The sequence below is a fragment of the Callorhinus ursinus genome, unplaced genomic scaffold (genome assembly GCF_003265705.2).
Source record: "Callorhinus ursinus isolate GAN/ISIS: 27379988/994484 unplaced genomic scaffold, GSC_fseal_2.0 scaffold15, whole genome shotgun sequence".
NCBI lineage: Eukaryota > Metazoa > Chordata > Mammalia > Carnivora > Otariidae > Callorhinus > Callorhinus ursinus.
The window spans coordinates 1916207-1927077 of NW_027397077.1; the positions used below are offsets into that span (position 1 = coordinate 1916207).

General features: G+C 60.2%; 1 protein-coding gene across 1 annotated transcript; it reads right to left on the reverse strand.

Moving 5' to 3' along the window:
• Positions 1-177: 177 nt before the first annotated feature.
• On the reverse strand, positions 178-10871 carry CRLF1 (cytokine receptor like factor 1; the record flags this gene model as incomplete). The annotated part of the gene is made up of 9 exons (XM_073901743.1): positions 178-505; positions 1015-1057; positions 1184-1371; positions 3675-3843; positions 3936-4093; positions 5102-5271; positions 5440-5569; positions 5893-6174; positions 10823-10871. Coding segments are annotated over 9 exons (1203 nt in total), but the record flags the coding sequence as incomplete, so codon positions are not given.

The window sequence follows — 10871 nt, forward strand, 5'->3', positions numbered from 1 at the left end:
ATCACACCCTGCACTGAGTTTAAACCCAGATAGTTCGCCTCCTGGAGAGTCTGAAATTCTGGGATGCAAAGATTCCAATCCCATAGGGTCATTAGGATTCCTCAGGCTTTCCCTAAGCCCCACAGCCCCTACCCTGGGCCAATCCAGCCCCAAATACCTTCACAATCAGGGCACCTAAATAGCTTGTTTATTTAAAAAGACTCTTTGTAGGGGTCCTGGATGGGGCGGGGGGGAGCAATGACCCCTCTTCACCCCCAGCCCTGGCAGGGGTTCTGGGCAGCTTAGCCAACCCTCACACACACCCCCACTGGAGTTGCACCCAAGAGTGGCCTCACGTGGAGGCCAAAGATGTTGTTACCCTCAGAATACCCACCCCAGCTCCTGCTGAGGGTGCTTGGGTGCCCTGAGGTGAGGGTACAGAGTTAGCCCCCAGTCTGGGTGCGGCCCCCGTGTCTCCACGCAGCAGGGAGGGTGGCCCCAGTCCCTAGAGCTTATCTGGCAGGACCTGCAGGCAGAGGGGAAGCCAAGCTAAGCAGGGAGCCTAGGAGGGGCCAGTACCACAGAGCAATTGAGGAAGCCCCACTTCAGGTCCCGATCCTGCCACTTTCAGCTTGGGGACCTTCGGTAGGGTACTGCCCCCTCTCAGGGCCTTGGTTTTCCCCTTTGAGAAGAATATCTGTTTGTTCCAAGGGGTGTCCTGTGGGTAAAGCTCTTGGCACAGGGTGAGCATGCAGTAGGTGCTCATACATGCTAACTGGGGTGAGTATGTTCATTCCTGAGGATTATGTTCCACTTTGGACATTTGCGGGGGTCAGATGCTTTTACTAGGCTGAAGGCCACAGGACCAGGTAATCACTGGGTGTTAGGTAAATGCTGATAAATAGGAGATAGAGGAAGGGATTCCATCTCAACAACTCTAAGGCCGAGGGTGGGGGGCCCACGGCCTTTGGCCACGAGGAGGGGCCCTTGTCTCCCTCCCTGCCCACCCACCCAGCTGGGGTGGGCTTCCCTTACCTCTCGTCGTGCCCCGTCTGCCCGAGGGCAGGATCCCCTCGTCCTGTGCTTGGAAGGAAGGAGGCAGTGTCTGGGGGCTGCGGACCTCTCCCCCCCGCCCCCCGCGGCAGCCCGATTCCCTCTCTGCCCCCACCACTCCATCCCTCGCCCACCGGTCCCTCCTTCCTACCTGGTTGCGGGTCTTGTGTGTCTTCTGCATCCAGGCTCGCCACTGGTCGTAGAGGCGGAAGCTCAGGTTCGAGCAGTACGCGTGCTTCTTGAGCCAGCCCAGGAACTGCTTGAGCTCGCGCCGCACCGGCCCCGAGCTCGGCTCGCCGCCCCGCGGCTCGCACGCCCCGCCGCCCGGGCCCGGGCGCTCTGATGGGGGAAGCGGCAGCGTCACGGCGCGCCCGGCAGAGGGCGCGCGAGGGCAGGAGAGGGAGGTTCCGCGGCTCTGCGGGACCCTGTTCCCCTTGGGCACCTCCCTCCCGGTGTCTCCGGATCGGGTCCTCTCCACCGCCCAGCACAGCGGCCCAGCTGAGCCCGGGAGGAGGGGGGAGGCATGGGAAGGAGGGGGCTCCTCCCCCACGTCTCCTGCAGGAACCTGATTCCCGTGGCCTGAGCCAGGTGTGAGTGAAAGGGAGGGGAAGGAGAGGAGTCAGGGCCAGAGGGATGAGACCCAGACCCAGAGCAAGGGACGGAGAAAGGGCAAGAGAGACACTAGTGAGGGAGAGCTGGAGAGAGAGAGAGAGAGAGAGAGAGAGAGAGAGAGGCACAGATGGAAAGATGGAGACAAGGCGAGACAGGGAGATGTGGGGAGGGCCAAAGCAATGGGGGACAGCCAAGGAGATGCAGAGGGATAGAAAAGGGCGAGATCCAGAGAGGGCTGCGGCAGGCAGAGACAGAGACCATGGGCGTGTAGGGACACAGAAACCAAAAAAGGCAAAAATGCAGAGAGGTACAGGGGAAGAGAATGACAGAGGGATGAAGGGAGACAGAGGAGACCCGGAGGGGGGGCGGCGGGGAGGCAGTCCCCAGGACAGGCCTGAGAGCGGGAGCCAGTGGGATGGGGAGTGGGCTGGAAGGGCCAGGTGGGAGGCCAGCCTGTCGGTCCAGCTGCCGGCCGCAGCCAGCCCCTAGCAGGCCGGCAGATAAGGACATCGGCCTCACGTCATAAATAACGCCGGGAACCCGCTGACAGGCCCTGGCACGGCCCCGGCCCCCACCGCCCCTGCTGGCCTCCCCCGGCCTCCCCAGCCTCTCCAGCGGACGCAGCCGCCTGCTGGCTCCCGTGCAAGAATCGCAGGTGCTGGGCACGAGCAGGGGCCAAGGCGCAGGCCCCTCCCGGCCGTCGTAGATCCCGCCCACCCCAAGAACCTGGAGAGGCCCAGGATGGGGGCTGGGGAACTGGCTGGAGCCTGGCTCTGTCCCTCCCTAGGTTTGGGACCCCCCCCCCGGGCCTCAGTTTCCCCATCATCCCAGGAGCATGGGCCTGGACTTTCCAGGAAACTGAGTTCAGATCCCTGTGTGACCTTGGGGGCTGGCTGAACATCCTAGGGCCTCAGTGTCCTCACCTGAGAAAAGGGATTTCCTTGCGGGGGCGGGGGGGGGGATCATGGGGGAGCAAGAGATGGGAGCGTTCGTCACTACTACCTGCAAACACTTAGACGGCGCCCACTATAAGCACACTTTCTTTCTTGGGTTATCTCATCTAACCCTAACAATAGCCTGAGATGGGTAGGATTATTGTGCCCACTTTCCAGATGGAAAAGCTGAGGTCAGACATTTCAATTTACACATCTCATAACATTTCACAAAGGAGAGAATGGAGGATCATGGGCTTAGAGAAACCCCAGAGGGCAAGGGAAGTCAGATCCAGGCTCCTGATTGTCCCCACCGCCCACCTTGATCAGAAAGGGAACCCAAGGCCCATCAGAGGGAGAGTTGGCAGCTGATCAGCCTCAGAAGCAGAGGTCTCAAACTCACTTGTCTTTAGGGGCTCGGGAGGGGGCACAGGTGGGCAAAATGTGCCAGGTGGGGTGGGGCAACTGGAGAGTGAGGCCTCTGAATGATGGGGCCTGATAGGGGCTGTGCACGCACTCTGGCTGTGTCCTGTTACATTTTCTTGCTTAAAGATTCTATTTTTAGAGGTGCCTGAGTGGCTCAGTCGGTTAAGCATCTGCCTTCGGCTTAGGTCATGATCCCAGGGCCCTGGGATCGAGCCCCACATCAGGCTCCCTGCTCAGTGGGGAGTCTGCTTCTCCCTTTCCCCCTGCCCCCCCCACTCGTGCTCTCTCTCAAATAAATAAAATCTTTAAAAAAAAAAGATTTCATTTTTAAGTAATCTCTACACACAACGTGGGGCTCGAACTCACAATCCCGAGATCAAGAGTCGCATGCTCTTCCGACCGAGCCAGCTAGGCGCCCCAACATTTTCTAGACAATCTTTCTAGGAAACCTAGGATATTTGTGTGAAAAACTTTGTTTTTAAATGTCCGCAAGTAGGTCAAACTTTTTTTTTTTTCAAATGACAGGTCAAAGAAAATGGATCCAAGGACCAGATTTGGCCCCAAAGGGCCACCAATTTGAGACCTCTGCTCTCTTGGAGGAAACAAAGAAACAAAGGCTTTGGCTGCTTTGGGACTGGTCTCCTGACCACCCAGCCCTGCTGGAGTGCTCACCACTGCGAGGGGTGGAGGCGGCCGTGGGGTGGCTCCACTCGCTCCAAATCCCTGCCTTCTTGGAGCCATAGATGCCAAAAGGATTGCAACGCACTTGCACGAAGTAGACTGTGCCTGGCTTCAGGCCGGCCAGGCGGCACGAGGTCTGGTTGCTGACATCGTCCACCACCTGGTGGCAATGGCAGGGTCAGAGACCAGAGCTGGGGGCGCGGAGGCGCAGAGTGGGGTGGGAGCTGAGGGAGAGGGGGGATTGCCAGGCACCTTCCAATCCACGCTGTCCTCCACCCGGTAGCGGATTTGGTACTTGGCTTGGAAGAGGAAGTCCTTGAGGGCCGGTGGGGAAACCCAGCGCACACTCAGCTGGTCCTCCAGGCCCCCAACTCGGCTCACGTGCACGTCGGGTGGGGGGTCGGTGGTCACTGAGAGACGGGGCAGGGCAGGGCTTAATCACTCAGCCTTCCTTGGACCTGGCCGGCCCCCATCTGGATTCAAATCTCAGAGCACATGGCTTGGGTGGCACCTGCCTCTGTTCTGCCCTCTCACCCCTCCCCCCTTCCAGAAGGGTGGATTACATTATTTGGGAAACACTCAGCACCTAGAAGCATTCAATTAATGTTAGCTGTTATCACCATTATTATCTGTGACAGGAGAAACATAATCCTATCTTCAGGGACCGATGGAAAAGCAGACACTGCCTAACTGATGACATTGTTATTATTATGCCCAGGAGGCCAGGGGGCCAACAGGCTGCCAGACCCCTGGGAAGCTCCTCCTGACCCCCCACTGCCCACCTGCACCTCCAGATCCTTCCTACTTTGAAGAGGTTTTCAATAGGACAGCCTTGTTGGTGCAGAAGGAAAACTGAGGCTTAGAACCTGCTCACTGCAGCTTTAGGACTTGAGGAAGCAAAGCAGGAAGCAGACTGGGGTCGGGGGCGGCTACCAGCCTTCTGGGGATCCTTCTGGGAGCCCTATGGGCAGCATGGAGGTCTGGCCTCTCCCCCTGAGGCCTCAGTAAGGGTCTGAAAGGGTTAAGGCACAGGCCTGCTTGGGGCTGAGAAACACCCTAATTAGATTAGGCCCAATTCTGCTCGCAGATCATCCGTTTCCTGCCTCCCGCCTGCGCACCCCCCCCCAGCTCCAGGCTGAGGCTTCCTGGGGCGCCTCCCGACCTGGGCGCCCCCTCCCAGCTCCCCCGGGGCCCCCTCCTGCACACCTGGGCTGCCGAGGGGGAGGCAGCCAGGCCAGGTGTTCTCCACAGAGTGAGGGTATCCTGGCTACTTCAGGGGACTGGGGACCTATGGGTGGATGCCTAGTTCCTCCCCGCCCCAACCAGCAGGATCGGGGCTGGAGCTGCAGCCGAGAGCTGAGCTAGGAGAGGGGGTGCAGGATTCCTCGTGGGCCTAGCAGCTGGGGTGGGGGGCTCACCCACATCCAGGATGTCCAGCGTAAGCACATCAGAGCGGGCCGAGCCCAGTCGGTTGGTGGCCTCTACCCAGATCTCATAGGGCGTAAAGAGAGCCAGGTCCTTGGGGATGTGGCAAGAATGAGGCCCTACCGTGTGGTACTCCTCACATGTGTTATCCTGCCCGTACCACCTGCGGGGCAGGAGGGGGTGTGAGGACACACGAAGGTCCCTTCAGGCCCCCCAGACCTCCCCATGGCAGCCCCAGAGTGCAGACGGGACACCAGGCTTGGAGAGGGTGGGCTTTGCCAAGGCCTCACAGCCAGGCTGGAACACGCGTCACCCAAGGGCCACCACCAACCTCAGCTTGTACTTGAGGGAGTAGTTGGTGTGGAGGAAGGTTTCCCCATGGGCCCCCGGCGTCCAGCGGCATGTCAGGTCCTTCATGTTCTTGGACCAGCAACTGATGTTGAAAGGTTTCTCTGGGGGCACTGGGGAAGGGGGGTGCAGGGGGCTGAGGGTCTGGACCAGCCCTGGATAGGTGGAGAAGTTGCTAGCCACCAGCTGGGCCCCCACCTTGGAGTGGAAGGAGGGTGAACAGAGCGGATGTTGACCTGACAGCCTGCCTGGAGTCTCCTGGGGATAGGGGTGGGGCTTCCAGGCTCTCATTTCCACCCCAGAGGTCCCTACCTCTCCATCTGTGCCAGCATGCCCACTGTCAGTCATGGGCCAGAGGGCCCATGATTCATGCCCCTCTCCAGAGGGAGATGCGGCTCCCAAGAGCTACCCCTGCTTATTCTGGGGGCCCACTTACAGCCAACATAGAGGCAGGAACCAGCCAGGATGCTGCCATCACGAGCATGGCACACGAGGTTGTCGCCAGACTGCTGCCTGGATCCGTTGAGGTTGGCCAGGGCGAGGGCCAGGGTGGAGGCGTTGAGCACACGGGAGAGCTCCGGGGCCAGGCGGCGCCCGTTGAGGGTCCAGTAGAGGCCCTCAGCTGTGGCGCCTGGTGGGTCCCCGTGCACTGAGCACGTGGCCTGCAGGGAGGAGCCGATGAGGAGCGTGGGGTCCTGGGGGCTGATGACAGCCGTGTCTGGGGTCAGAGAGGAGGGCCTGTCAGGCCTGAGATGGAGTCGCCCTGAGCCCCCCACCCCTGACCATGCTAGGACCTCCAGGACTCATGGCAGTCCTGCGAAGGAGCTGTTTCCTATGGTCTCCCTCCCATTTTACAGATAAGGAAACTGAGGTTCAATTAGGCCAAGTGACCAGCCCAAGGTTGGTGGCCAAACCAAGATTCAGCCCCAGGACTGTGTGATTCCACAGCTCAGGTCCTTCCAAGCTGCTTCTTCACTGACTTGCTCAAGGCTCTGGGAGTGGACCCAAAACACAGGCATAAATGCCCACTCAGATTCAAGTAAATCTTGCTCGGCCCATAGTTCTGACAACTGCTACATTCTGCTTTTTTTTCTTTTATTTATTTCATTTTATTCTTGGCAATTAGGAAAAAAAAAAAAGATTTGTACCCCTAGAGCCTCACACATAGTATGTCTTTGGGGGGAAAGACGTTTCTAAAAAGGGGTGCCCTGACTCCTACTAGAATCCTGCTTATTTTGTGGATGAAAAAACAGGCTCTGAGAAATCATCTCTAGCCCAAAGTCATTGAATGAGGAAAGGGCACACAGTTTAAACCCCGATTTGTTGGTCTCCAGAGTTCTGCTCTGTGCTGTTGCTGGAACTGAAGGAAGCTGGGGCAAACTCTCGGCCCCCAACCCCATCCAAAGGGACTTGGCATCATTGTTCTTTCTTTCAACTCATTTTTCCTAATCCGCAAAATGGGAACAAGAAAGCTCATGATCCCTAAGGCCATTGTGAAGATTAGATGGAAAGTGACTTCCTTAACAGGATTGTGTGTGAACTGGGTGCTGGGCACGAGGGTCTCAGGGATGCCAAGGGCATCCCCTTCTGGAGGTCAGAACCTAAGAGGAGTCTGTTTTTATCTGAGGAGAAGTCAAGGTCCAGATAAGGGCGAGGGGTTGCACAGTCCAAGACCCTGACACCCCTCTCTGAGCCCCAGTCTCCCCATCTGGGAAGTGTGCCTCATGGTATCAACCACATGTTTGAGAGGAGTGAAAATATTGTCTTAAGGACAACCCTGTGGGAGCTTTAAGCCAGGCTGACCGGGGTTCAAATGCTCCCAGCTCACTGCAGAAGCTTGGCCCATTCATTTTATTTCTTTGAGCCTCTGGGAAGGGGCCTCTCCCTCCACCAGGAGCAGTTGTGAGGACTCATTCATTCATCTGTTCATTCATTCATTCATGTATCCATGCATGGAGCACCTATAGTTTGCCAGGAGCTGGGGGCACAATGGTGACCAAGATACTCAAAATTCCTGCCCTTGTGGACCTTGAATCCAAGGGAGCAACAGGAGAAAGAACAAGTAGATATGAGAAAGTGAAGCACATGTTAGTGGTGGCAGCTCAATGGCCCAGGGGGCCTATCTGGGGAGGCATTTGAGTTGAGACCTGAATAAAGTGAAAGAAGTCACCATGGAAATATCTAGGAGAGAGTACCAGGCTGTGGGAACAGCAAGTGCAAAGGTCCTGGGGCAGGAGTGGTAGGGAATGAGGTCTGGGAGGTCAGCAGAGCCAGACCTGCAGGAGGGGTTATTCCAGGGTTCGGCACAGGGGAGGATTTACATTTTAAAAGGATCCCCAGGCAGCTGTAAAAAGGGAGTGGGGGGGGCAGCAGAGGACAGGGGGAGGTAGCCCTGATTCTCTGAGATGGCAGCCAAGGACAGGGTGATCCTGGCCCCTTGGGAGGCACTCTGAATGGCACCGGCTGCCCTGTGCTGGCCCTCACTGCCCCAGATGGGCGAGGTGGGGTGGACGCGGTTCTCCAGGCCGGCCCTGACAATTTTCCGGGGCAAACTTGGCTTGAGGGCCATTTCTTGCTGGAGCCTGGGATCACAGTTGCGTTTGGGGCTTGGCCCAGGGCTCGCCGGAGGTCTCGGCGTCCGTGCGAAGGAGCCGGCTGAGCGGGCCAGAGCCGAGGAGGCGGGGGCGGGCGGGGGCGGCCGGGGGCGGGGGCCAGGGGGCCGCCCCGGAGGTCCCAGGCAGCCAGCCGCCCGCTAATTCGGAATTCCTTCGGCATGAACTCGGGCGTGCCAGCGTCTCTGCCCCGGCCCACCCACCGCTTCCTGCCTGGGCCCCCCCAGCAGGGTGGGAGGCACGGCCGGGCCTGCCTGGACCCCAAGGCCCACTCTCAACCCTTTGGGGGTAGGTCACGCCCCTCCTGCCCCCCACCCACCAGCAGGGTCTAGCCAGGAAGGGGCTCTCTGGGGGGTCTTGGCTGGGGGGCACTGCCCCTCTGCCACACCCGCCTGGCCTGGGCTGGCGTGGACTGCCTGCCAGCAGCTGCAGCTGCCCTCCTGGGGCTGGGCGGGGGACAGGGCGAGAGGGCAAGGCCAGGCGGGCCTGGACAGGCCAGTACCCCCCCCACCACGTTCCACCAGAAAAGGTCAGAGGGAGGACTTCTCCTGGGACGTCGGTGCCAATCCCAGCTGGAGCACCTGAGCAACTGGTTTCCCCTTTCCAGTTCTCAGTGTCCTGCTCCATAAAATGGGAGGAAAATAAGTTCTACCTGTTGGGGAGATTAATGAGATGAGATCATGATGTCCAGAGGGCCCAACACATTGCAGCACCTAGGAACTATTAAGATTACAGCCTCTCCCAGCTCTGGGGTCCCAGCAGACTCCCAACTCCCTTCAGGCCTCCTCAAACAATGGGCCAAGGCGCAGGGCGGGGGTGGGGGGGGCGGGGGGGTGGGGAGGACCTGGATGCACACATTCCAAGCCAGGCGAAGCAGCTGGGAACAGCCCACTAAGGTTGTGGGGGCCCTTGCCTGGTTTGGGGGGACTCCTAGAAGGCTCCCCAAAGCAGATCCCTGAGCTAAGCTTTTGGACAGCCACCCCAACCCCCTTGCTCCCTGCCTCCCTGACTTTCACACAGAGCTGGGGCCTTTAAAAGTTTTTTCCTTCTCCCTTCCCAATCTGGAGTCACTGCCGTTATTAAAAAGGAACACCATGTGTTTTAAAAGGGAAAAGTGTGAGATTCTCTGCAAGCAAGGCAGGAGGGTGGCCTCCATCCCGGGGTCCCGACAGGGGTCCCCACCTCCCGTCCCGCTGGTACCTGCACACACTTTACGACCCACCCGCCTGCTGGTCAGGTGCTAAGACACACCGTAAGTAGAAACATATTGCTGAGGTGTGACAATTTTTTTTTATTTAATTTCTTCCCCCTTAAAGGAAAAAACACACGCACAACAATCCCTCCAAGCACCACCACCTTTGCCTGCTGCTCTCTGAGCTGGGAAACAAAGCCGGTCACTAAGAGTAGTCTTTACAGGCGCTGCTCACTGTCTAACAGAGCTGCCAGGAACCCCAGGAAGGCCTGGGGCAGCCCCTCACCTGCCCAGGCACCTTGGGCAGGCTGGGCTTTCACCAACTGCCCCCAGGGGGTGCCCAGACCCTGTCCTTTCTGGAGGTGCACCAAAGGAAGCTTGCAAACAGCTCTGTGCAGTGGGGGATGGCCTGGGGAGCAATGTGTGCTGGCCGGAATGGACCTGAGCGCCTGGATGGGGTGCCTGCCGTGACTGTGAACGTCTAGGGCAGAATGTGCCTGCGTGTATACCCCTGTGTTGCCTCCCCCTGCGGAATGTATGTGACCACGAATGTGTGTGTGTCAGGGATGGAATGTGTGTGTGCGTGCCCCGATGGTGTGCGAATGTGCATCTGGGATGCAGTGTGCGCTCATCTGAGGGCGAGGGTGACGGGCCACAAGCCAGTGTGTCTTTGTGTGTCTCAGGGTGTGTCCCAGAGAGGGTCTGGATGTAGAGACGGTGTCCTGGAGGGGGTGTGCTTCGGGTGGGGGGACAGAGAGTGCCGCAGCCCAGGAGCTCCTGACAGGGCAGGGGTCTCGGCCTGCGGGGCTGTGGGTTCCCGGTGGGCCCCCCCGCCCCGACCAAGCCTGGGCCCGCGGTGCCCGGACTCGCTGGCTCCTTCTCCCTCTCCCTCACCCACTAACTCACAAAGATTTCTCTCGCTGGAGGCTCTCAGACACGCGCAGCCTGGCCAGGAATGGTTCCGAGCCCGCCGGTGGCTGGGACTCCGCGGACCCCCGCGCGCGGGGTCCCGCCAGGGGAGGGCGGCGGCGCCGGCCCGCGGAGAGGCGCGTCCCCGGGGACCCCGGGCCGCGCGCCAGGCGGCCAGAGCGGCCCCCCTCCCGCCGCCCCGCCTTCCTCGCGGGGCTCATCCCTCCACTCGGGGGGGGGGCCGCCCAGGGCCAGCACCCAACGCGCCTACCGCGTGCGCCCCTGCCCGGGAGCGGTGCCCCTCGGTCTCTACCGCTCCGTGTCCGCGGGCGCTGTTGCGTGCACCCGCCGCGTCCCGGAGTTGAGAGAGTCCCAGGCCGCGGCCCCTCCCGACCCCCCGGGTCAGAGCTGGGTATCCCCGGCCGGGCGGCCCAGGTAAGAAGGCCTAGGGCGCGGAAGCCGGACCCTCGGGCGGGGGAACTGCGGCTCCGTGCGCCCCGCAGGTGAGGGCGCCCCGAGGGCCGCGCCGGGGGCGCCTTCCTTTGTTCCCGGGCCGTCCAGGTGGCGCCCGCGCCCCCTCCCCCCGCAGCTGCCCCCGGGGCGCACGCTCTCGGCCCAGGCGGGAAGAAGGGAACAGGACGCCGGGTACTCACGGGCTCCTGATCCGGCTCTCGGCGCCCCGAGGACGCAGAGTAGCAGTAG